The sequence below is a fragment of the Tachyglossus aculeatus genome, chromosome X2 (genome assembly GCF_015852505.1).
Source record: "Tachyglossus aculeatus isolate mTacAcu1 chromosome X2, mTacAcu1.pri, whole genome shotgun sequence".
Lineage (NCBI taxonomy): Eukaryota > Metazoa > Chordata > Mammalia > Monotremata > Tachyglossidae > Tachyglossus > Tachyglossus aculeatus.
This window is the reverse complement of record NC_052100.1, coordinates 8780161-8807469: the sequence shown is the minus strand read 5'-3', so window position 1 is coordinate 8807469 and position 27309 is coordinate 8780161. Positions and strand designations below refer to the sequence as shown.

The 27309-nt window shown below is 52.9% G+C and overlaps 1 protein-coding gene across 1 annotated transcript; it reads left to right on the top strand.

The window, feature by feature from the left end:
* The first annotated feature begins 782 nt into the window (after positions 1-782).
* Positions 783-27309, top strand: OLFM2 (olfactomedin 2). The gene is given in 7 exon segments (XM_038771132.1): positions 783-919; positions 17863-18012; positions 24759-24914; positions 25266-25485; positions 25794-25900; positions 26102-26776; positions 26778-27309. Coding segments are annotated over 7 exon segments (1491 nt in total). The 5' UTR covers positions 783-784; the 3' UTR covers positions 26826-27309.

Here is a 27309-nt window from a genome sequence, read left to right as displayed (position 1 = left end):
GAGGCTGAGGCCGGCCCGGGGGTGGGGGGAGGCAGGAGAGACAGAAACAGACGGACGCGGGGGCGGACTGCGAGCACTGTTACAGACATTGGGGGGGGGGGGAGACAGACACGGGGGCGGGGAGGAGAGACGAAGAGAGAGACAGACGCGAGAGGGGAAGAAAGGGAGTGGGTGGAGGAGACAGACATAGATACCGTAGGCAGGCAGACACGAGGGGAGCGAGACAGACACGGGGGTGGGCGGGAGAGGAAATAGACTGACCCGGGGGCGGACAGACGGACGGATGCCTCTGCCCCGGTTCACTCTCCCCCCTCCCCCGTCCCGGTCCCAGCTGCTCCGGTCCCCGAGACCCCCCACCCCACGGTGCGGCTGATCCCGAGGAGACGGCGGGCGGGCGCTGGGGAGCCCGGATACTAGAGTCCTGGCTGAACGGGAGAGAGGGCTCCGGGGGGCGGGGAGGGACAGAATCATCTGTCGCGCCTCCGCCCCCGCCCCGCTCCCCTGCTAGCCCGCCTCTGACGTCACGCGGAGAGGAGTGGGGGGGTTTATAACGGAGGCGGCGACGGCGGCCAGGTCCGCTGCGCTGCGGCTCCCCGTGCCCCTGCCCAGCGCTGCCCGCGGGCCGCACGGTGCCCCCGAGCGGGGGGCTCGGCGGGAGGGGGAGGGAGGTCCCCAAAGAGGGGTGGGGGCGGGGGAGGGGGGTCTCCGGGGTCAGGGAGGGGGGAGGTGTGGGCGGGGGTCTCCGGGCCGGGCTTGGGGAGGCCGGGGATGAGGCGGGGTCGCCATGTCGGTGCCGCTGCTGAAGATCGGCGCGGTGCTCAGCACCATGGCGATGGTCACCAACTGGATGTCGCAGACGTTGCCCTCGCTGGTGGGGCTGAACGGCACCGGACCCCGCGCCGGCCCCTCCGAGCGCATCGTGAGTGAGGCGGGGGGCGGCAGGGAAAGGGGGGGGCGGGGGGGGCCTGCGGGAGTCGGGGCAGGAGGTGGGGGGCGGACCCTGAGCCCCGCCGCAGCCCCCTCCCTCCCCCCGGTACTTCTGCCCCTGTCTCTCTCTGGGCCCCTCGCCGTTAAGAGTCTCCATCAGGCACTGTGTCAGACTACGACTCTCCATCCGTCTCGGGGTCGGTCTGCGTCTCTCCCTCTCTCTCTCAGTCTCTGTCTGTCTGCCTGTCTCTGGAGAGGCCTCCGTTGCCCCGTCCCTAACCCTCTCCATTTCCCCCCTCCTCCTCCCCATCCCTTCCCCTCCGTCATCTTCTTCTGCTTCTCCGCTCTTCTGTGGGGAGTCCTCTGACCCTGCATCCTAGCTCCTGGGCACGGCCCCCCACGGTACCCATCCTATCAACCCTGCCCCCCGTTCCCCTAGGCTGGGCATGGTGTGGTCAGGGTAGATGGGGTGGGGTAAGAAGCAGGGCCAGTAGCCCGGGAATGTGGGCCCGTACAGGTGCTGGAGGAGGGTGAGTTCGAGGGAAGATATAGCAGGGCTGGGGATGTATGGGAGAGATTAGATCTTTCTGCCCTGGTAGACTGAGGCCCTTTAGGGCAGGGTCCGTGTCGTTTTCTGCTTCCGTCTTTACCCCAAATGCCAACTACAGCGCCCGTGCACCCAATAGACAACCAGTACAGTGCTCTGCACCCAGTAGATACTCCATAAACCCTGGAATGGGACTGCGAAGTTCCTCCACGATACGGCCGACGGGGGTCTGTGTTTGTGCGTCTGTACTGGGGGATACGGTGTCCCTACTAGAGCTTCCTGTAAATCTGGGCAGCTAAGCTTGCGGGAGTTAGAGTGTGAATGTAGGTAGAGTCAAGTGCATGAGCTGTGTTTAGCCCTGAGGAAGGAAGCCCCAGGGGCAAGGGTGTTATTTAAAGGTGAGCCTCTTTTCTGTTCTTATCCCCCCACCCCGCAAGACTCCTTTGTGCCTCTATACTGTTTCCTCTTGGAAACTCTGTCAGCTTTGGTTTCACTGACATGGTTCAATACCGGCTCCCTTCCTACCTCTCTGATCATTGCTTCTCAGTCCCCTCTGCTGACTGGCTCTTCATCCTTCCCTCACCTTTGAATGGGGGTGTTTCCCAAGGCTCAGCTCTGAATCCTCTACACTTTTTACCCTACACTCGTTCTCTTGGGGAGCTCATCCGCTCACATGGTTTCAACTCCCACCTCTCTGCAGGTGACTCCCAGATCTAAATTTCCAGCCCTGTCCTCTCACCTGCTTTACAATTTTCTTCTGTCTCTGGGACAGCTCCTCTTGACTCCAAGTCCAATCTCTACCATCACCGCTCCCTCTCCCAGCGCCTTGATTTGCCATTTGTCATGCTTCAGAATGTTGTTTCATCTTGGCCTATTGCTGACCCCTCTCTGGCTGTTGACCCTGAGCGAAGGATGCCCACCCCAGAAACCGTGTTTTGAGAGAGGGCAGGAAGGAGGATTGACCCTCCGCCCCAGGTTTGGCATCATCGTTGTCCTCTTCCCATCTTCATCACCATCACCAACGTCACCATTAAGGTCACCATCACTGGTGCAGACTGAGAGCCTGTAGCTGGGTAAAACCCTGGCTAGGTTCTAGGGGGAATTTACAGAAGAAGCAGAGGGCCCGGCCTCTGTTCTTGAGGTGATGACAGTCTAATAGAGCAGAAAGTTACTTGCTCCCTGCAGTCCAGTTTTATCTTTTACTTCCTGGCTAAGGACTTTGGGTAATGGCAGGGTCTGCAGCCCAGGCTGGGGGGGGGGGGGGGGGGGGGGGCAGCCAGCTGGCCCCGGAGGAACGTGCTGCCTTTTCTTTTCAATTTATCAAAATATTCACAGCCCAGTTCACCAGAGCCGATGTCTGTCTGCATGTGCATGTGGCAGGTGTGTCTGAATGTGTCTCCTGGTGTGGCTGTCTTTGTATGTTTCTCTCTTCACACGTGTGTGTTTGTGTGTGTGTGTGTGTGCATGCATATGTGTGTTTCTGTGTCTCTTTGCACTGAGTTGTGTGTATTCTACCAGGATTAGGAAAATCCGCAAGCTTCCCCAAGATTTCCCTCTTTATAATGAGATTCGCCTGGTGGGATGCACTGTATCAACCTCCGTCTTCTCCTTCCCCCTGCTGCTCCTCAACATTCACAACCTGGGGGGTCTGGCCTGGAGACTGTCCATGGAGAAGGGGGACAGCAGCCCAAAGGGGGATTGAGCCAGGCTCACCCAGAGACTACCACGGGCAAAGCGCATGACCATGGGTGAGAGTTGGACCAATCCAGACTCCCAACTGCAGCAGGTGGGGAGAATGATTCTTTGACCTTGACCCAGGAGGAGGGTCACCCCCCCCCACACACACACACTTTCTATGCCGGAGACTAATGGCGTAGGCCCACAGTGTTTCCGGAATGGCCTTGGGCCCGGCTCTGGGGCTAAGAGGGCTGAGATCGGTTCTGCTACCAGAGATGAGTGAGGTGGAGGGGGAGCGGGGAAGGGGTGGCAGTGGAGAAGCTTCAGGCTGGAGCCAAACCACAGAGAAGAGAAACTTCCCTGTTTTCTTTCCCTTTCTCAGAGCGGGTGGTGTTTTTCCACCACTGATCCAGGGAGAATACTAATGGGCGTGGGTGGGATTATTTATTTATCTCTCTCTGCTGAGGGCTTCTCCTTCCGCAGCTGTCAGAGCCTGCCCTGGCAGTGTGTAAATCCACTGTGGGAGCTGGGGGCTGGGGGGTGGGGACTAGGGGCTGGGATTGGCCGCGTGTAGACGTGGGCTCTGGATTTTAATAAGTGGCTGGATCCCGTTTCCTCATCTCCTACCCCCTCCCTCTGCTCCTTCTCTGTCCTCTCTCCCCCCTACTTCCCCTCCCCCCTCCATCCTCCAGCTGCTTGTCCAAGTGGAAGAGGGATGAATATTTATAGGGACCTGGCAGTCAAGGAGACTAGAAACAAGTCCACCCAATCGGAATTGTTGAACTAGGTTCTTTCTATAAGTAACCCTCTTTCTCCACCCCACCCCCCAACAATTCCACACGACCAAGATGAGGGGCACCCACTGAAGCTGGAGGATGGTAGGGTCAAAAGAAATAAAAAGAAACACTTAGCAGGTGGCAAGCACATGGAATTCGTTCCCACAGGAAGATGAACAACTGAAAATAGCCACAGATTCATGTGGAGTTTGGATAGCTTCACGGGTGAGTGGTTGATACTGGGTCACTAGAGACTAGGGAAAGACAGAGATGTTGGATGGCTCCCTCCTAATTGCGGGGGGGTGGGCAGTCATGACCAGCAGGGCCACCATCCATTGGGTCCCCCCCAAGCATCCTGGGACCCCTGTCGGAGCCAGAATCCTGAGCTGGATGGACCTAGACTGTAAGCTCGTTGTGGGCAGGGAATACATCTGTTTATTGCTGTATTGTACTCTCCCAAGTGCTTTGTACAGTGCTGTGCGCACAGTAAGTGCTCAATAAATACGATTAAACGAATGACCCAGTAGTGGAATTGCTCAGGGATTGATAGGAGAGACAGAGAGAAACTGAGAGAAATGGGCAAGACCCAGAGAGGCAGAGGCAAGTGAGAATTTTTTTTTAAGGGGAAAGTCAGGGATGTCAGAGGGTCCATCTCTATCCATTAGGATGCGTCCAGGTGGCAACCATCTAACCGTATCCAGGTGTCCCTGGTGGAGATGGAGTCCTGGGCTCAGAGGACTGTGGGACTGACCCAGGATGGCATGGCTGTTGCCTTAGGACCTCTGATCACTGACCCCAGCCCAACAGATCAGCTGGCCAGCCGGCATAGGCCATGGCCCCGTCCCCGAAATGTGTCCTCCGCTATCTCCCTGGAGCGACTGGATTCATCACTGAGTGACAGATGGCACAGCCGCCCAGACTGACCACGCTTAACCTCCTGATACAACAAACCCAGCCGCAGCCGACAGACCCGAGACACTAATTCAACACATGGCAGGAAGCACAGGCATCTGTCCAGTCTCTCTCTCCAGAGATCCTGAGGGACAGATGGTGCACATGGGGAGGCTGGAGCTGTGGAAGGGGCACGGAGCAATGTGGCATGGTGGGAGGTAGGTGGGTGAAGAAAGGTGAGTGCTGTTGAGATGCAGAGGTTTCTGGCTGCAGGCGGGTGGTGGAACAGTTTTCAGGTGACAGACTGGATCACGGTGTACAGTGTCCAGGTGACAGATGGGGGTCCTCAATGCAGTGTTTTCCAGGGACAGACAGGGTCATGGTTCCCAGTTTCTGTGCGACACATAGGCCATGGAATAGAGTCTTCAGGAGACCGTCAGGGTTGCAGAACAGTGTTTCCAGGTGTCAAACCAGCTGTGATACAGGGTTTCCAAGTGACAGAGAGGCTGCAGGGTGGTGTTTAGGGCTGACAGACAGACCAAAGGGTTGGGTTTTCTGGTGATGGATGAACCAGGCTGGTTTCAGGGCTGTGGGGCAGGGATGGGACTGGTGTGGGCTGGGCTTTCCCCTCTCCTTCGGGCAGCTGGGAGGGAGGATCTGGCTCTCCCCCTCCAAATGCTCATTTCCCTTAGAACTCCCCAATCCCAGTTCAGGAACTGGGATGACCCTGAGGGACATAGCGCCTGAGGAGCATTCGGGTTTGGAGTGACAATTCCCACAAAAACAAAAAGCCTGGGTGCTGGGGTCAGTGGGTTGGTCTACCACTCCTGCTTGTCCAAGTAGGATGATGACTTAACTGGACATAATAATAATAATAATTATTATTATTATTAACAACAGCAATAATAATGGTATTTGTTAAGTGCTTAAAAAGGTATCAAGCACTGTTCTAAGCACTGGGGTGATCCATCCCATCCCACATGGGTCTCACAGTCTAAATAGGAGAAAGAATGGGTATTGAATCCCCATTTTACAGTTGAGGAAACCAAGGCACAGAGAAGTTAAATGACTTGCCCAAGGTCACACAGAAAGTAAACTTGCAGAGCCAGAATTAGAACCCAGGTCCTCTGACTCCCAGGTCCGTGCTCCTTCCACTAAGTCATGCTGCTTCCCATTCTGTTTCCACCCACACGAAAATCCTCAGGGGCCCTTCCCCTTTACTCTCTTGCTGGGACCTTGTTAAGCTACAGAGATGAGAGAGAAATGGGGGCAAAAACAGACACAAAGGCAGGGACAGAAAAAGAGAGAGAATGTGGATGGGAGACAGAGACAGAAACAGAGATAGGGACAGAAAAAGACTTGAGAGCAGAAACAGGGAAGCCAAGGCAGACCCAAGGTCATAGTGGAAGAGACAGGACTTGACTCCTCTTGTCTGATATTTATTCCAGATTTGATCCTCCATATCACCCTGAAATGTCTTTCCCTCACCCCATCCCTTGGCCCCTTGATCTTTCCCTCAGAATCAGTGCTGAAGGTGGTGGATATTGGGATCTTTTTCCAGAGCTGTGACCAGTAACATGGAGTTATGACTGGTAGCACAAATTTGTGACTGGTAGAACATGAGACCATCAGTCTGCGGAGGGACACCATCCCGGGTTTCCCCTATGGGCACGCAGCTCCATATCCTGTCTCCAAAAGGACAGGCAGGTTCCTGTCCAAAAGGACAGGTTCCTTGAAGGAACCATGTGATGGTGGCCCTCTTGGACGCCCATCCCCATGTTTAGGGATGAACCATCCAACATCCCGACCTTTCCCGCTATTCATGTAGTATAGGACTGCTGGTCCAATAAATCAATCAATCGTATTTATTGAGCGCTTACTATGTGCAGAGCACTGTACTAAGCGCTTGGGAAGTACAAATTGGCATCACATAGAGACAGTCCCTACCCAACAGTGGGCTCACAGTCTAAAAGGGGGAGACAGAGAACAGAACCAAACATACCAACAAAATAAAATAAGTAGGATAGAAATGTACAAGTAAAATAAATAAATAAATAAATAAATAGAGTAATAAATATGTACAACCATATATACATATATACATTAAATAAATGTATTTAAACATCCGTGAACATGCTGATTTTTCTGGCTGGCCAGTTTTCTTGCCAATGATATCTAACTGGATTGGTTACTTGTATTTCCCCCGTAGTCTGTTCCACCCCTGCCCCTACCTTCCTGGAGTTTCTTGGAGAATGAGAACGAGTGCAGGAGGGACTGCACAGAGCTAATGGGACAAAGAGCCCTGATTTGGGCTCTTTTCCAGGCTGCTCAGAAGCCCTCGGGTCTGGTTGGAGAGCCAGGGAAGTAAGTGAGGTTTTGGGAGAAAGTAGCTTCGCCTTGGCAGCTGGAAACCGGGTGGGGCACCATCCTCCCTTGCCCCCACCAGGGCTGGCACCTCCAACCATGGCACCCCTTTTCTTCCTCCTCCTCCGGGAGGAAATTCAGCTGTTCCCCCCCTCTTTGGAAGTGCAGGTGCTGGGCCTATTCAATAGGGGCGTGATGGGAGCATTTCTGAGACCGACTCTCAGCTGCACCTCCTCCCCCCCCCCGCCAGTCCCTCCTTTCCCCGGCAGCGTCCAGCTGGCTGGTTTCCCAACTTGGCCCCGTCTGCTTCCAACTTGATAAATGCAGCACAAAATCGCTGTGGAGCGGCCAGTGGGGGACTGTCATGGAATTGATTTTCCTTCAATCAGCCGGTCCTGTTTAACGGGGCCGGGGTGACAGGATGGGTATCAGCATCGGCTGAGATCTAGTTGGCGGTGGGTGGGCCTCTGGGGGTGATGACTATCTTCTGCTCTTTCTGTTGCATTTTTTTCTGGAAATCCCTCCCTCACAGCCCTGGGAAATGGGAGGCAGAAAGAGCAATCAGGCACTGCTGAGCCTTTCAATCTCCTGAGCTTTGGGTAAAGGATTTTCGCTTCCTAGGAGCCCAGAGCCGTGGTCACTGGGGAGCGGGAGAGAGAAGCAGCTGGAAAGAATGTTTGGGCATTGGAGATTCTGTGGGTGTCGCCATCTGGGCTGATGCAGGCGGGGGCCGGTGATTCATCCACCCCCAGATCAGAGAGGCTGGTTAGTCATCTGGAGGGGCCAGGGCTGGGGCAGAGCGGGCAGGATTCTAAGAACTAATATGACAGGGAGACCCGATTTGGGGGTTTCTCCAGCACCACTGAAAGCTTGCAGGTCTTGTCGAGGCCCCGGGGTGTGTGAGGCGGGCGCTCTGTGGAAGCAACAGTAGCTTGGCTCCCTCAGCTGGACCCCCGGGTAAGGTGGGGGGACCCCACCCCCGACTTTCCCACGGAGGGGGGACCCCTGGTCCAAACCAGCTTCGCTGCTCCTCCCTCTGTCTCTCCCTCTTCCTAGCATCCCTGCATTGGAGAAATGCGGCCGTCTCTGGTGTGTTGAAGCCCCCTCCCCCCCACCCCCATTTCCCGAGCGTCGGATTGATTATAGAAATCCATCCCCGGTCGACATCCTCAGCCCCCAGGGTCCTCGTTGGTGCAAATTTATGCTCCAGCTTGAAATTGGATTCTTCCCCATTTGGGGGTGGGAGGAGGAGGGGGCTGGGGGGAATCTCTGTAAACCTGCGAGTGGTTCATTTTTACTCTCTGACAACTTCTGCGATGAGATTAAATCTCGACGCCTGTTTGTGCCGCAGAAACTGCAGTCGTGGTAGGGAGCTACCTTTGGGGATGAATTTTATTTGGTTTCCGTGATGTAGAACCTCCCCCACGCCCATCCATCCTCTAATCCTTCCCCGAGTCCTCCCACACCCTGTCCAGCCAACCTTCCCCTACCCTATCCAGATCCTCGATCCAGCTGTGCTCTCCCTCCCCAATCTCCGCCCCTCCACATTCCATTTCCCCTCCAGGGTTGATTGCACCCATAAACAGAGATTCTGCCTGGACCGTCTAATGAGAGAGAGAAAGAGGAAAATATTTTCTTCTTTCATGGGGAAATCCTAGCTTGGCGGGAGGGGGTGACAGTGAGAGGCCAGGGGATCCAGGATGGGAGTTCTGTCTGTTGCGGGTGAAATCCTCATCCTGGAGCCAATAGACATTCATGTCTCCAGCAGAGAGAGGGTCACCTCAACCCTCCAGGCCAGGCCAGTAACTTCCTCACAGGACCAACACCAGTGGGAGAAGAAGGTCAAATCTCCCTCTGCTGGGATCACCCTGCCTCCACCTTTCCCCTACCCCCTCCTCTCCCCTTCCTTCCCGAATTCCCCTCTCTGCCCTCTCCCCTTTCCCTAGGTAGTCGTGGGTTTGGGTGCAAGGGTCATTTTATCTAGAGAGAGGAGTTTGGGGGGTGGGATGGGGTATTCATCCAGGCTAATCTCGCTTTTCCCACAGAAGATAGCATCCTCCCATTCCTCATTTTCCACTGAGAGGAGATTTGCAAAGTGTTGAGTGCTGGGGTAGGGGACTGGAGAGGTTCTGCTAGAGAAGAGGCAGGGAGGGGGGTTGAGGGGGAGAAGGAGGATGAAAGTGTGGGGGGGTGAGGTGGGGGAAATTCAATGGTAGGGGGTTGTGCAGTACTGACCTGAACAAATACTTTTCTCCCCTTTGACGTCCTCCCACACCCAGGATGTTTCTTCATGAGGCCAGGGAGTGGGATCTCGGGAATCAAATAGTCCCTGGAAGGATTCTGCAGGGTTCATGGAGCCCCGGTCTCACCAGGCAGGGGCAGGATGAGCAGAGAAGCTGTTTTGTGAAGGAGCCAAAAGGCCCCTGGATAGAGCCCAAAACTCAGCCGGTTCTGATGTCAGAGTTGTGTGGAGAGATGTGTCTGCCCACTAGAGCGAGGTAGCTCAGAGGGGCAGGGGCACCAACTCTGTTGGGGGAGGTGAGGTTCTGGGCCCCACTCCTTCCCCTCCTCCCCCCGCTAAGTTTCCAGCAATGGACGGGAAGCCTTAATAAGTGTAGTATTTGTTAAGCTCCTACTATGGGCCAATCATTGTATTAAGCTCTGGGCTAGATACCAGAAAAACAGGCCAGGAACAGACCCTGTCACACATGGGGCTCCCAATCTAAGTAGGAGGGAGAACAGGTATTGAATCCCCATTTTTCAGATGAGGAAACTGAGGCCCAGAGCAAGCTGACTTTCCCAAGGCCACCCAATGGACAAGTGGCAGAACTGGAATTAGAATCCAGGGCTCCTGATTCCCAGGCCTGGGCTCTTTCCACTAGACCAGCCTCTTTTTCTCAACAGCTCTTTGAACTGGACTCATAGCCTCACTCACCACAGGTCTCCAACCAAACCTGAGAGTTTCCAAGAGGGGATAAAAGGCCCCTACATTGGGTCTCTCTGGATTATTAGCTGTGGCAAGCCCAAACTTCATCTTTCTTGTTTTCCACCTACCCACCCGCCCTCCCTCCCCTTCCCAAGCCATCTTATAACTACACCTCCTCTCCTTTCCCCAGCATTCCTGAAAAGCCAGTCTCTCTGCAGGGGATCAATAAGGGGAAGCAGCATGACCTAGTGGGTAGACCCCATGGGCCTGGAATCACAAGGACCTGGGTTATAATCCTGGTTCAATTCCCCCCCTGGAAAGCCAGGACCCTTGAGCCTGGGAAGATGTAGGCTGAGAGGCGGACAGGATGAAAGGTTATAGAGTCATGAAGAGGGTGGTTGGGGCAAGCGCAGAATTATTCTTTCCCAAATCCCACCCCACCAAGATGAGGGCCACTCACCGAAGCTTGAAGGAGACAAGTTCCAAACGAAAGGAAACACTCTTCACCAGGTACAGGAGCCAAGGGAGGGGAAGGACATAGAATTAGTTCCCACTGGACATTGTGCAGCTGAAAATATCAGCAGGTGCAGGTGGGGTTTGAATAGATTCAGGGCTGAATGGCCCATAATTGGTCGCTAGAGGGAAAGATAGGATGGAGAGAAAAGTTAAGGCTGTTAGATGGATAGTCCATCCCTAAGCAGGTTCTTTCAAGTGTCTTGGTGTCCCTGGTAATATTGGCCTGGTTGAACTGTGGGTCTGACTCAAGAATGACAGTGTTCATGGTTTTATGAGGAAACAGACAGAAAGACAGAGACAGCCACAGAAAGAAAAAGCGAGAGGTATAGGATGTTAGAGGACAAGTTAACGATATAGTTAGTGGTGTTTAAATGAGCCTATCTCTAGCCGTGCGGACGGACGTCCAGAGTCCTGCTGTCAGTGCTGGAGACCATCCTGGACTGGATGGACCAGGAGGCTTACCCAGGATGGCATCGCTTAGGGCTTCATGGTCTTAGAGATCAAAAGCCAGCTCTTCTCAAAAGACTGAAAATCCCATTTCCTTCTTGGACAGAAAGCCATATCCCAGTACCCCTCTTCTGGGCCTCCCCTCCTTGCCCATTTTCCTTAAATATCAGCTATCGGAACCCCACCCCCACCAACATAATGGAGTGTCTCTTGGGTAGGCGGGTGGGAGAGAGAGAGTCCCTCCTCCTCCCCTGCGACCTGGGGAATTGTGGCTCAGCCATCAGCCCTGTCACCAGTCACCCACCTGTCTGAGATTTTCCTGGCTCTGTGCCACGGAGACACTGATTATCAGGAGCAAAGCTTCGGGACAGGGGTAATATTTCACTCCGTGGCAGACCAGTTAATATCTCCTTTGAGATCCTTCAGCTCATCAGTCAGGCAGAATCGGCATCATTTATCATGGGGTAAAAGAAAGGGCATCTCCCTGGGATCTAAAATGTGTGGAATCAAAGAAGAATGGGATCAGCATTGAGCCTCCTTAGACAAAGGAATCTGGTGAAATTTATCATATTAATTTGACTGTCAAAGTGGTAACTGAACATCATCGTCCAGCCCATCAAACTCCTCTGTAAGTGGTCATTACCCTAAGCTATGACTCCCTAGAAATCCAGAGCTGATCATACTGCACAGGTAGAAACTAGTCTGCAGTTTGCTGGATTTACAAGCAAACTACATTTAGGTCTGAAGAAAAAAATGGATACTCATCTTCAAATATATACATACAGAGGTAAACACACAACTATACCCCATACTTCTATTCTGCACTCACACAAATGTATACATACAATATACTCACATGTGTACATGTGAACACACAAACTCAGACAGATTTACATACCCACAACCTTCTGTATAATAATAATAATTGTGGTATTTGTTAAGCGCTTCCTCTGTGCCGGGCACTGTTCTAAGTGCTGGGCTAGATACAAACAAATCGGGTTGGACACAGTTCCTGCCCCATATGGGGCTCACAGTCTTAATTCCCATTTTACAGATGAGGCAACTGAGGCCCAGAGAAGTGCAGTGATTTGCCCAAGGTCACACAGCAGACATGTGGCAGAGCCGGGATTAGAACTCAGGTCCTTCTGACTCCCAGGCCCGTGCTCTAGACACCGGGCCACGCTACTTCTTCTCTGCATATAGACAGCTCTAAAACATGGGGATTGTGTTCCCGAAGAACCTCACATTACAGAAAACTGATGCCACGTGCATATATGACAACATTCCTTCTGGCACCGTATCATGTCATAAGCACTTAGTCACAGTGCTCCGCACACTCAATAAATATCATCGATCGAGTAATAATAATAATAATTGTAGAATAATTATTATTATTATTATGGTATTTGTTAATTGCTAACTATATACCAAGCACTGCAAATAAACCCTGGGGTAGATCCAAGATAATCAGGTCCCACGTGGGGCTCACAGTCTAAGTAGGAGGAAGAACAAGTATTGAATCCCCATTCTGCAGATGAAGAAACTGAGGCACAGAGAAGCAAAGTGACTTGCCTAAGGTCATGCAGCAGGTGAGTGATGAAGCTGGGATAAAAAGCCAGGTCCTCTGACACCCAGGCCCATGCTCTTTCCACTAGGCCACACTGCTTCCCGACTGTATCCAGATAGATGCATTTTTTTATGATATTTGTTAAATGCTTACTATGTGCCAGGCACTGCTCTAAGCACTGGGGTAGATCCAAGCTAATCAAGTTGGACACGGTCCATGTCTCTCGAGGGGTTCACAGTCTTAATCCTCGTTTTACAGATGAGGTGACTGAGAGCACAGAGAAGTGAAGTGACTTGCTCAAGGTCACACAGCAGACAAGAGGCAGAGCTGGGATTCAAACCCAGGCCCTTCTAACTCCCAGGCCCGTGCTCTATCCACTAGGCCATGCCGCTTCTCACTGGGCCACGCTGTTGCTGGAAGAACATTTTCTTAATTCCTTAATTTAATCCTGTGCTCTATCCATTGGGTCACGCCCATCGCCCCAGTTCAAAGTCAGAGGAGCGTTAAATCAATTCTACTTATGAAATACAAATCCCTCCCTGGTTTTCTGCCTCACCCAGAGCTGGACTCTGCATTCATAAACGTTCCAGCCATGGGCTTTGACTGGGCCTTTTCTCCTCCGCCGCATAGCTTTCCCCCGGCATGAGTCTCTCCTTGCCATCTGTCCTCATGCCCCAAGTCCCTGACTTCCTGCTTCCTCCACATTTTGAGCCTCTCGCCCGATTGTGGGATCAACCTCCTGATCTAATTATTGATCTGGGCCCCAGCCCGCTCTTCAAAATGAGGTGGCAACTTGGATTCTGGCAATTTGCCGTTGTCCTTCCCTCTGCCATCCTTCCAATCAACTAGGATTCTGGGAATCCATCAATCAATCAATCAGTGGTATTTATTGAGCACTTACTGCGTGCAAAGCACTCTACTAAGCGCTTGGGAGAGTACGACAGAGTTGTTAGACACGTTCCCTGCCCACAACAAGCTTACAGTTTAGAGGGGCAGACAGATATTAATATAAATAATTTATATAATTTATAGATCTGTATATAAGTGCTGTGGGGATGAGAGTGGGGCAAATACCAAATGCCCAAAGGTCACAGATCCAAGTGCATAGACACCCTCGGCCCCACAGGAGTTATGCACATATCAATAATTGATTTATTTTTACTAATGTTTTTCCCCCTCTAGACTGCAAGCTCCTTGTGGGCAGGAAATGTGTCTACCAACACTTTTATGCTCTACTCTCCCGAGCGCTCAGAACGGTGCTTTGCACACAGTAAGTACTCAATAAATACCATTGATTGATCGATGCAGAAGGGAGAGGGATTCACAAAGTCCACTTCCATGGTTTCCACGTCCCTGGAGCAATTAGCCCAGGGCTAAGTAGGGTATGGTAATTCATATAACGACTTACTTTTTTTTTCCACCTTTGTGCCTGGGCTCTATATTTTTTCTATATTTGGCAATTAGTAGCTGCTTGTCTCCCCCATTATACCGTAAGCACCTTTTACTTCTGCCTTGTGTTCTTAAATGGCGAATATAACGCCCTGCTCCTACTCAGTCAATCAATGGTATTTATTGAGCGCTTTCTGTGGGCAGAGCACTGTACTGAGTGCCTATGAGAATACACTACAAGAGAGCTGGTAGAAATGATCCCAAGTAAGTGTACAGTATTTATAATTACCCTTAGTACTTGAAGATTCCCCAGATGGTCAGATTCACTTATGGATGTGTGTTTGGGTGAAAAAGCCAATTCAGATCCCGTAGCCCGACCACACCGGGTATACACAGATTGTCCTTCGTTGTGCTGACATATTTGTTGTTTGCAGCATCTGGCCCTGTTTTCGCTCGTGCCTGCGTGCTGCACGATCCGCTCGAAGCTTCTGTTCAAAAAGAGGTCTGTCTTTCTTGATTGCAGTATGCCTTACTGGTCTGCTTTCAGCATCTGTTTGCCAGTTTATCAGCTGAGATGCAGCATTGTTCGAGGCTTGGTTTCACTGCATCCTTAAAAGGCTTCTTGAACCATTCTTGTTTCGGTGGCCCATTTTCAGCTCATCCTATAGCAACCGTCATCCATTTATCTCATCTGTGCCACCCAGCAAAGCTGTGTTGAGGCGAACAGAGCTTCAAGGCTAAGGGACTGCCTTGGTTCCAGGTCTTGGTTGTTTGTGATCTGGGCTGCCCGCTTGATCTTCAGTATGGGCCATAAGTGAGGTTGATAGAACAACTCAAGTTGTCAGTTGTAGAGTCAGTGGGGGAATCTCGGTCTCAGCCGTAGAGAAAGTCGGGCAGCACGAGGCTCTGAAGACCTTCAGCTTGGTCTGAAGCCCAATACCATGTTCAGATGTGCCAGTTATCTAGATTCAATTTTCTACTTTCTTGTCTATTGTTGCCACGTTGGTCAGTGTGTCGCTTGGATAGCAGAATTCTAGGATGGCATCTAGCTTTTTGTTACCAGTGCAGGTCTTTGGGTGTGTGTGCGTGCACATGCACGTTTGTTTCCTTCAGCCTTAATAATAATAATAATAATTATGGTATTTGTTAAGCGCTTATGTGCCAGGCACTGTACTAAGCGCTGGGGTGGATACAAGCAGATCGGATTGGACACAGTCCCTGTCCCAGGTGGGACTCACAGCCTTGTTATCAGTCCGTAGCATCTGGCTGATTTGGCAAAGCAGTTTGCAATCATTTACATGTCTTCTTCGGTAAGGGCTTCTAGAGCACAGTCCTCTGCCTACAGCAATTTTTACATGACTTTATCTAGAACTTTAGATGGTGCTCACATCCCATCGAGGTGGAAGAGTTTCCCGGGAGAGCAGAAGTGTATTTTCACACCCACTTCCAGGTCTCTCATTGCGTCTTCTAGCCTGCCTGGCTGCCTAGGATGTGGCGAACAGGACCGAGTCCGCTACACAGCCCTGCTTTTCCCCATCGGCAGAGGGGAATGAAATCAATCAGGGCACCCTAGGCTCTGACACGCTCAGCCAGTTCGTCGAGAAGCAGTCTCAGAATCTTAATTAACTTCTCAAGGCAGCCGAATTTACTAAGCAGTTTCCACAGTCCAGGTCTGTTGATGGCGTCAGATGGTTTGGTAAGGTCGAAGAAAACTGTATAGAGGTGTTGGTGCCACTTTATTATTATTATTATTCTCCTGCTTCTGACATGCTGCAAAGATCATATCCACCGCACCACGCTGTGGTTTGAAGCCACAGTGAGATTCAGGGAGTGTGTGGTCCGCGATAGCCTTCAGTAATGGGTCCAGAAGGCTAGGACCTTTCTGGCAATGGAGAGAAGTGAAATCCCTCAATAGTTGCTGAATTCTGATCTTCCCCCTTTCTTTTCAAAGATGGCAATGAGGGTGCCCTCTCCTCAGTGGTGCATATCAATCAATCAATGGTATCTATTAAGCTCATTGTGTGCAGAGCACTGTACTCTCCCAAGCACTTAGTACAGTGCTCTGCACACAGTAAGTGCTTATTAAATACCATTGATTAATTGCAATATAAGAGTTGGTAGGCACGTTCTCTGCTCACAATGATCTTCCGGTCTAATAGTAATAATAATAATTGTGGTATTTGTTAAGCACTTACTATGTTCTAGGCACTGTACTAAGTGCTGGGGTAGATACAAGATCATCAGGTCCCATGTGGGACTCATGGTCTAAGTAGGAGGGAGAACAGGGATTTAATCCCCGTTTTGCAGCCGAGGGAACTGAGGCACAGAGAAGTGAAGTTACTTGCCCAAGGTCACACAACAGATAAGTAGTTGAGCTGGCATTAGAACCCAGGTCTTCTGAGCCCCAGACCCATGCTCAGTACAGCATTCTACACACAACAGTACATGGCCCACCCCAGTATATGGCTTTTTTTTTGGTATTTGTTAAGCACTTACTATGTGCCAGGCACTGTACTAAGCACTGGAGTAGATACAAGGTAATCAGGTTGGACCCAATCCCTGTCCCCTGTGGGGTTCATAGTCTGAATCCCCATTATACAGATGAGGGAACTGAGGCACAGAGAAGTGAAATGACTTGCCCAAGGTCACACAACAGATAAGTGGCACACCCGGGATTAGAACCCAGGTCCTTACGCCTCCCAGGCCCGTGCTCTATCCACTAGGCCAGGCTGCCTCCCACGGTATGCGCCCAGGAGACAGATAACACGGACCTGGGCATCTACTGTGCTCAGAACAGTGTACTAGGTACTTGGGAAGTGCATTACAAATAAATGACATGATCTCTGCTCACGAGCAGCCCATGCAATAAGGGGGAAGACAAGCAAACACAGATTGCCAAACATTCCAAAGGTAAGAGTTGGAGCATAGATCCAGATGATAGTAGCAAAATAAGCAATTAAGTGAATGAATAAACAAGAAATAAACAGATGGACACCAGGAGTACATATGAGAACCCGTGAGCATTGAGGGGCCTAATGGGCTGTGACGTGACCAGGAAGAAGGTCCTCGGGGGCCATTAAGGACTCAGAGGTGGCGGTGTTTTGCGGTCCTGGGGGAGGAGCCGGAGACCACAGAACCACCCTGTTTATGCTGCAGACTCTTCTAATCCTGAAGGCATTATGGAGATTCGGGTTGAGTCGATACCGTCTCGGGGAAAGATGCCAATAAACAAATAAAACAAAAATTATTCCAAGGGCCGAACCACTTCAGTACAGCTGACCTTCACGGAGCTCTTGAAAGCTACAAGAATGCTAAGTTCCGGAATGAAAACGTTTTCCTTTTCCAGCACTTGTCAGCCTTCAGGGACCTGGGCAGATCTCCCCGCAGGCCCCATGGGGAGCCTAATTTACTAATTTGCAGGACCGATGGAGAGTTAACAGGGTTATTCACGATGGATCACTGGAAGGATAAATTAGGGGCTCTAGGTGGTCCACCCTTAGCCGACTAGTTCCATGACCCCCCAAGCGCTCTGGGCATGTTACTCCCCTCCTCAGAAGTGACTTGCCCAAGGTCCCACAGCAGACGAATGGGGATTAGAACCCAGGTCCTTCTGACCCCCAGGCCCGGGTTCTACCCACTAAGACCACACTGCTTCTCATCATCTGACTAATTCCCTCCACCTTCATGGCCATTCCATCCCAACAGCCACCTCAGCCATCAGGGATTGGTCAACCCTGGGCTGGATGAGAGCTGGGACTGAGGATTTGGGAGCACAGGATGACTCTCTCTGCTGGTACCTAAACTCTCTTTTTGGCCTTTTCTCTCCTGCCCTCAGACCCTGTTCCAGAGTCCAGAGGAGGGCTGGCAGCTCTACACCTCCGCTCAGGCCCCCGATGGCAAATGTATCTGCACGGCGGTCATCCCGGCACAGAGCACGTGTTCCCGAGATCTGCGCAGCCGCCAGCTCCGCGAACTCATGGAAAAGGTAGGAACCGGGGAGCAGTGTGGTAGATTTGAACGTGGCATTCGTTGAGCATTGACCCTGTGCCGGGCACTTTCCTAAGTGCTGGGGTAGATACAAGCTAATCAGGTTGGACGCAGTTCATGTCCCACAGTCTTAATCCCCATTTTACAGATGAGGTAACTGAGGCACAGAGAAGTGAAATGACTTACCCAAGGTCACACAACTGACAAGTGGCAGAGCCACGAGTAGAACCCAGGTCCTGGGTGTCTGACCGTTTCTCCCCAAAACTGTCCTAAGGATGACACTGGCCCAACTTCTGAGAGAAAGGCTATAGCTTGGGGCTTGTGGTGCTTAGAGACGAAGCTCCTTCAGAGAGGTCAGAGCAGGGGGCACAGGAATGGTATTTGTTAGGTGCTTACTATGTGCCCGGCACTCTCCTGAGCACTGGAGTGGATATATGCGAATCAGTTGGACACAGCCCCTGTCCCACGTGGGGCTCACAGTCTAGATCTCCATTTTACAGATCAGGTAACTGAGGCAGAGAGAAGTGAAGTGACTTGCCCAAGGGTCAGAGAGCAGACAAGTGGCAGAGTCGGGATTAGAACCCATGACCTTCTCGTTCCCTAGCCCATGCTCTGTCCACTATGTCATGCCCATTCCTCAGTGGGCTTGGTGGGGCCGGGTGCAGGCTAGGGAGATGGGATGGATACTCTACAGAAGGGAGAGCAGATTCAGGCAGCCGGGATTCAGCGAGCAGGTTAATTCCATGACTCTATGTCTATTTTTTTCTTCAACCTCCACGTGCCTCCATCAGCTTGGCCCAGGAGAAGTAGGGGGTGGGTGGGGAAGGGGGCCTCTGGGGAAACATAGGTTTCCCTGCCCACAGCCTACTGGCTAAGTGGAGTAGAGTGTGCAACCTGATCACCTTGTAACCTCCCCAGCGCTTAGAACAGTGCTTTGCACATAGTAAGCGCTTAATAAATGCCATCATCATCATCACTCGTCTAAATGTTCCCGCTGGGCTTGCTAATGAGTTCTCACCAGGGTTTCAACTCCCCCTCCTCTACCCGGATGACTCCCAAATCTTCCTCATTAGCACCGACTCCGCTCCTTCTCTGCCATCTCACATCTCCCTCTGCTTTCAGGCCATTTCTCTGTGGCCATCCTGCCGGCACCTCAAGGCTCGAGAGGTCCAAAACTCTACTCTAAAAATAATCCGGGCAGTAGAGTACGGAGTAGAGAGGGGAGAGATTTGGGGCAGGAAGATCAGTAAGGTGACTGATGCAGTAGTCCAGCTGGGATATGATCGGTGCCTGGACTAGTGTACTGACCATTTTGTTAGAAAGGAAAGGGTGGATTCTGGAAATGTACTCTACTCCCACACCCCTGAAGCACTTAGGTAAAGATCTTTAGACTTTAGTGCTTCCTCCTATCTGTAATTTTTATTTTAGTGTCTGTCTTCCCCACTAGATTGTGAGCTCCTTGAGGAGAAGGACTGTCTACTAATTTTATTGTATTCTTTCAAGCGCTTAGTGCATAGTGCAGTGCTCGACACACAGTAGGGGCTTAGTAAAATATGATTGATGGAGAAGGAGGGGGATGTGGGGTAGTGGGTTGGCTCTGGATACATAGGGACCAGAAGCCCACTTTGGAACCAGTCTCAGATCCAGGTGCCAGGAGGAGAACAAGCATGGTAAGTTATCTCTGTATTTGTTTAGTGTATGTTTTTATCAACCTCCATGTGGTATTTATTAATAATGATAAAAGCGGTGTTCATGAAGTGCTTACTGTGGGCCAAGCACTGTACTAAGCGCTCGGGTAGATACGAGTTCAACAGGTCAGACCCAGTCCCGGGCCCACACATCCTTCCACTGGCCTAGTCCGGGAAAGGGAAAATGGGCTTCTGGCCTGGCTTCCCTGCTTTTTGCCTTCTGGCTGACATGGAGTTGCGTGTGCAGTTGTCTTTGTATTCATCCCGGGTTTGTCACCCGAGTTCTCACCCGGGAGAGAAATGTGGGATTGAATGGTGGGTCTGGCTACAGAGAGAATGGAAACCCTCTTTTGACCCAGACAACCCAAGGGCAGCAAGCAAGGTGAGCCATCTCTGTCTTTATGTTTGCAGTTTTTCTGCAACCTCCATGGCCCTCTTCTCCGGCTTGGCCCAGGAGATTGGGGGGAGTCTCTGGGGAAGTGTGGTTCCCCTGACCTTGGCCTCCTGGCTAACCCGGAGTTGAGCGTGGAGTTCTGCATGTGCAGACGCCTCATATTTTACTTTTTTCTTTTCCACTCCTTTCTTACCGATAACTGACACTTCCTTATTGAACCCCTTCTGATCGTCAATCTTTTGGACAGCGGAATTAAGTGCGCCTCGCTTGACCACAGTGTACAAACACGATAAGGCTCTACAGCAGGCTCTGCTGTTGAGAGGGCGCACAGAAATAGAGATTCTGTTCCACGGCCGCAGACCGCTTCCTGGTTGCCTAGGGAAGTCCCCAGTGGTTCGAACGGCGGACGTGTCCCCTTCAACGGTGGTGTACGGACACCAGAGACCACAGACTCTCCACCTGTGCCCTAACCGACCGTCTCACAATGCGTGCTGTTGGTTACAGGGTTCCTGGACAAGAGGGTGTGAATGGCTCAGCATAACCCAGCACCGTCACTGGAAAAACAACTCAGGTGCGTGTCCTGCCGATGGTAGACTATCCCCTACCTCGCCCTTACAAAAAACAAAAACAAAGTCCGACACAAGTAGGCAGTTGTCTGACAGCCGGCTGGATGTCTGAGCACCCCATATAGGAGAGAACCCCTCACCCCGAATGCGGAGAGGGGACATGAAAAGGTGCCCGAAACATCGCCTGCCTCACAGAAACCAAACTGAGATCATCAGGAGGCTGTAACTGATGAGCTGCACCCTGGCCGGGCCAAACCAGGAAACGGGAAGTGACACGGAGAAAAGGGCCTCCTCGTCGTGGAACGTGAGGACACTAGGTGACGGTGGATGACGCTAGGGGAACGGCAGGAGACCAGGCTACCGGATGAAGGCCAGCTTGTGGAGACAGGTGCCGGAGAGGCATGCAGGGGTTGGATTTGCAATCAGACAATCACTAATATCAGGCCTCCCCGATGTGCCCCGAGGTATAAGTGACTGTCTGATGATGCTTACGCCTGCCCCTGAAACAAAGGCGCTTGGCCGCCATCATCAGTGCATAGGTTTCCCTCCCCAACACCCCCTATTTTCTCTCTGCCCTTCCCCCAACTGCCCAGCAATGACAAACCGCAGTGAGGAACAGGACCCCCTCTCCAAAGATTCGGAAAGATGCATCACCGGAGTACCAGCACCTGCCCGACTGATTGTAATGGGAGATTTTAAAAGCTTGAGTTGGCAGCAGTGTCCAAGCATGGAAGAAAGTCATCAGACCACAGGGGATTGGCAAACCGAACAGCATATGGCCTACTTGCCTCAGCGAACGTGATGATCAGCACCCCCTTTAGCCTGTCAAATGAAAAGAAAGACATTCGGGAAGCACCCGTGATCTGAACAGCGGCCTCGCACAGATTTTATCAGAGTGCAGCGGAGGGGGTGGAGTAAGAGGGATCTGACACATTCCAAGCTTACGCTGACTCTACAGCCCATTGTGTTGCAAAGGAGCCTTCAAACCACCAGGACCGTGAAATCTTCATCTCCTGGAGGTTGGAGACACTGCAGCAACGGTACGGCAGCTTCATTGGTACGGAGAACCCCAATCCTCCGTGTGAACGAGTCAGTGGATACTTCTCCATGATATGGTCTACTGGGCAGCTGGCGAAAGATCAGGTCGGAACAAATGACTCAGAGCAAAAACGACTACTGGCAGCAAAACAAGAGCAGCACCTCACCCTTCGGACAAAATTGAGGCCCACAGAGACCAGCTTGGCCATGTGCAAGTCAGGTTACGGAACGTGCACGATAAGCAGTGGGATGCCAAAGCAGAAGAGATGGACTGCCTCCAAGCCAAGGACTTCCAGCCCTCTGTAAGATGTTCTACAGCCCGGTCTTTACAGCCCACCCCAGCACCTGTGAAGAGTGAAGGTGGCCCCAGCCTCACCCCGGGCCAGGAGGGAAAACCATAGAGAGGACAACAACAACGACAACCCTAGATGATCTCCTCAACCCACCCTTTGCTACTTAAGGTGAAGCCCTGCACAGCAGAGAAACCTCCCAGCGTACAACGATTGAGGAAGGTCTCCAGAGCCGTTGCATATGGCACATCACCTGGAGCCGACAGCAAACCCTTTGAGATCTATAAATGTGTGAAGGACGCACTGCGTAAACCCTCACACGAGCTTTTCCTCACTGAGGAGATGCCCTAGGCTCTCAGAGTTGCTACCTTCTTCACCATCCTCAAGAGGAAAGGTCAGAGATCCACCTGCAGCAACTAACCAGGTATATCACTAGACTCGACTGCTGGCAAGAACTTAGCCAGAGTCCTTCTGAGCCATTTTTTAAAGAATACTGTTGGCCACACACTCCCGGAACCTCAGTGTGGCTTCAGATCCCAGCGTGGCCCAGTGGATATGGTCTTTGCTGGGTGACGGATACAGAAAAAGTTCAGGGAATGGCACCAAGGCCACTTCACTGTTTTGGTCAAGCGTACCAAAGCTCTTGATACCATCAGCAGGTCTAGACTGTGGAAATTTGCTTAGTAAAATTTGCTGCCCTAAGAAGTGCATTAGGATTCTGGAACTGCTTTACAATGGCATGGAGGGTCATGTCATGGATTTGGGGGTGCCTGAGTTGATCCATTCCCCAAGGAGAAAGCAGGGATGTTTAGAAAACCCAGGCCTGTTCAATCTACTCTGTGCAGCCAGGCGGGCTGAAGGATGCAACATGGGACCCGGAAGAAGGCGTTAGAATGTTCTTCCGCTCTTCTGGGAAACTATTCCGATTCAACCCGCCCTCCCAGATCCTTGAGACAGCTATTCAAGGGTTGCTGAACCCAGATGACCGTGTCCTAAAGGCACACCCCCCAAGAAGACACGTAGAGGATTGTAAACTGCTTCGCATTTTGGACCGATGACAAGTCTGAAGGAAACTGAAGCAACGATTCAGCTTTCACCGGCGGAATACTACACACAGCCAAAGATCTACACTGGCAACACAGAACCAAATGGCATCGCAGAATTCTGTCACCGAGGCTGGCCGATGATGCAATGATAGAATAGGAAGTAGAAAATTAAGTCAAGAAGTCCAGTCCATCCCCTGGGAGACTGCCCATCTCCGTTTCAACAGCTGCAAAGACCCTCCCGCCCCCACACTCCACGTCTGACACCTTGAGCAGTTTGATGATCACTTATGGCCCATACTGAACATTGAGTGGCAAGTCTGGTTCACAAACAACCAAGCCCTAGTATGAAGTCAGTTTCCCAGCACTGAAGCTCTGCTCGCCTCAGCACAGCTGGTCTGAATAGGACCTGCGAGGAGATCAGAGGACACCAGGACACTCAGATAGCTGAAACTGGGCCACTGAAAACAATGGTGACAAGAAGCAACATTTGAAGGGCACAGTAAAATAAAACTTCTGTCAAGGCTGCACCTCAGGTGAAAATTGGGAGACAGCTGCAGTGAACAGACAAGCGTGGCACCCTGCAATCAAGAAAGGGTTTCTTTGAGCAGAAGCTTCAAGAGATTGGCATGACAAAGGGGCAAAAGCGAAAACAGCGCCAGGTGCAGCAAACAACAAACATGACAGCACGACAAAGGACAATCTTTGTGTGTGCATGGTGCGGTAGGTATTGTGGGGCCCACATTGACCTTTCGTCACTTATAGGTGAATTTCATCGACAGTGGCGTCTTCTTGGAGTCTGAAGGACAACCATACATACCCTCCACAGAGGACAGAGCGGTGGACTTGGTGTTGATGCCATGGCCTTGGGTGTGAGAACTCTTGACGGAGGACAGAGTGGTGGACTGGGACACGAAGCTGCTCTCCAAAGGACAAAGCAATGGGCTTGGAGAGAAGGCTACTCTTTCCAGAGGACAGGGCAGTGGGCTTGGAGATGAAGCAACTCTACAGGAGACAGAGCAGATGGACTTGGGTTGTTGCTACTCTCTAGGGGCACGGTAGTGGATTTAGGGGTGAGGACAGAGCAGGGGCCAACAATCTCCCTCCTTCGCCTTTGCTTATTCCTTACTAATTCTGTCATGGACTTCACCCCCCAGTGGCCCTCCCTCCGGCAAGGGCTGGTGGGGAGGGGTTAAGAGATTCCAGCCCAGTGGATTAATTGCCCCTGCCCCTGTCTGGCTCAGAATTATGGCACCGGCCAGCTGCCGATTGAGTCCAGACTGTCAAAGGAAACATTTACTAATCACCCCTGAGATTTTGGGCTTCTCCCTGTCCCAAAGGAAAATGGTTCCGATCCAGAGTCCCTCTCCTGTGATCTGTCTCTTTCTCTCTTTCTTCCCCTCTCCCCAACTCCTGCCTCAGTTGCCCCACTGGTTAACCAGGGGGGCATCTGTCCCTTACCCATCCCTCTCCCTTCCCTCTGCCAGGGGGGACCAAAAAGTCAGTGATATGACTCATTCGGGGCTTCAGGACTTCTTGGAAAGAAGATGCTGCTCTTCTCTGTCTCTGTCTCTTCCCCCATACTGAGCCATGTCTCTCTGAAACCAGGAAGGGGTGGGGGGGCCCAGAAGGCTGTGGCTCCCCCATCATCTTCCCCTTCCCCGCCGAATACCCTATACCCCTCTGATCCCTCCGTCTACCCTGCCCCCAACCCTGCGGCCCCAGGTCCAGAACATCTCTCAGTCGATGGAGGTGCTAGAGCTGCGGACCTACCGGGATCTGCAGTACGTGCGCAACACGGAGACCCTCATGAGGGGGCTGGACTCCAGGCTGAAGGGGGCCAGCGATGGTCAGCGCAGCCTCAACACCAGGAGTTTCCAGGTAACGGTCTCTCTGACCCCCGTGACTCTCCTCACCCTCCGGACTTCCAGCCCTGCCCGTGTCTTTTCCTCGCTGTTCCTGTCTTCTCCCCTCCTCTGCCCCCGTCCTAGGCCTTGTTTTGGTCCCCAGCCACGCTGCTCTGTTCCTTGCCCGACCCTGGCTCCTCTGCCCCCACTTACCGTCCCTGGACCCTGCCCATACCCCATCCTCACTGCGCCTCTATCCCAGACCATTTCCATCCCTGCCGCCCGCCCCTAGTCTCTGCCCTTGATCTCGGTCCCTGCCCCCGTTCCCGCCACTGCCCTTACTCTGATCCCGTCCCTGGCTCCTGTCCTGGCCGGGGTCCGGTAGGAGCTGCAGGAGCGGATGGCGGAGCTGCAGCCCCTGAGTCCGGTGCTGGAGCAGTACCGGTCGGACACGCGGACGGTGGGGCAGCTCAAAGCGGCAGTGCGGAGCCTCTCCGTTGGGCTGGCAGCCATCCAGGAAGAGCTTGGCGCCTACGACCATGCGGAGCTGCAACAGCGGGTCTTGGGGCTGGAGGCACAGCTCCGCGCCTGTGTGCAGAGGCTGGGTAGGTGCAGACCCCTCCTGCCACACATACCCAGCCCCTGCTCGCGTCCCCGCCCCCAGTCCCCACGCCAATTCCACTTGGCCCGGGAGGACCCTCTCCTCCTACTCCACACCAGTCCTGAGCACTGTCCTCACACTCTGAGCCCCACCTCTGTCCAACCCATTTCGGGAGGGGGCATTCCTCCCTCTCCCTTCTACCCACCCATGAGGCTCTCCATAACGTATGAAGCCTTTCTCCCATCTCTCTGTGTGTCTCTGCCCCCGTGCGGGTCTCTCTCTGCATCCACGCGTCTCTACGCCCTGCCCCAGGCTGCGGGAAACTCACTGGGGTCAGTAACCCCATCACCGTCCGGGCCATGGGCTCCCGCTTCGGTTCCTGGATGACCGACACGATGACTCCCAGCACGGATAGCCGGGTGAGCGTTGCCTTCCCCTCTCCATTTTCTTCTCCTTCCACATCTCTCTCCACTTTTCCCTCCCACATCCCCCTTCCTCTGTCCTGTCCCCCCACTCTCTTCCCACCCAGATCCCCTTTTTAGCCCCTCCTACCCTCCGGCCATGCTCAATCCCGTCTGTCTCTCTCTCTCTCTTTCGCATTCCCCCGCCCCGGCCCCCAGGTCTGGTACATGGACGGCTACTACAAGGGCCGGCGGGTCCTGGAGTTCCGATCCCTCGGCGACTTCGCCCGCGGCCAACACTTCGTCCAGCACCTGCTCCCGCAGCCGTGGTCAGGCACGGGCCACGTGGTCTTCAACGGGTCGCTGTTCTACAACCGACACCAGAGCAACGCGGTGGTCAAGTACCACTTTGGCTCGCGGGCGGTGCTGGTTCAGCGCAGTCTCCCCGGAGCCGGCTACAACAACACCTTCCCCTACTCCTGGGGGGGGTTCTCGGACCTGGACCTCATGGTGGATGAGGGGGGCCTGTGGGCCGTCCACACCAGCACCCGGGACGCGGGGAACCTGGTGGTCAGCCGACTGGACCCGGAGACCCTGGCCGTGCTGCGCTCCTGGGACACGGGCTACCCGAAGCGGAGCGCAGGGGAGGCCTTCATGATCTGTGGGGTCCTGTACGTCACCAGCTCTCACCTGGCCGGGGCCAAGGTCTCCTTCGCCTATGCCACGGCTGCAGCCCGCTACGAGTACACGGACGTCCCATTGCAGAACCGCTACGCCCACCTGTCCATGCTGGACTATAACCCCCGAGACCGGGCCCTGTACGGGTGGAACAACGGGCACCAGGTGCTGTACAATGTGACGCTCTTCCACGTGGTCGGAGGCGGCGGTGGCGGAGGGGGGGGCCGTGGACTCCTTCGCCGATGCATCCGCCGGAGGACTCTAGCCTGGGAATGGGAGAGACGGGGGGATGGGAGGCGGGAGCACAGAGCGGGCACGGAGAGGATTGTCGTCTGCCAACTGCTTGCTGAATCCCTCTGGCTCGCTGGCTGTCTCTCTCAGCTTCTGTCTCTCCCTCTATCTCTGTGACTGTATCTGACAGCCTAGCTCTCTCTCCCTCTCCGTCTCCTCCCCTGGGTCCGTTTCTCCATCGATCCGTCTCCCTCGGCCTCCGTATCTCTCGGTCTCTATTTCTGATTGTGTCTCTGTGTCTCCCTCGGCCTCCGTCCCCGTCTCTCAGTTGCCAGGCTTTGCTGCGACTAGTCCTATCTGGGGAACAGTCAGCCACTGCCCTCCCTCCCCTCTTTCGGGCTGAGTGCATGGATCTCGTCCGTTTCCCTGTTCTCCTTCTGGTCTCCTGGTTCAGTTATTTATTTGTTTGTTTCGTTCTGCATCGGCCAAATAAACCAGAGCCTTGGACGTCGGTGGCA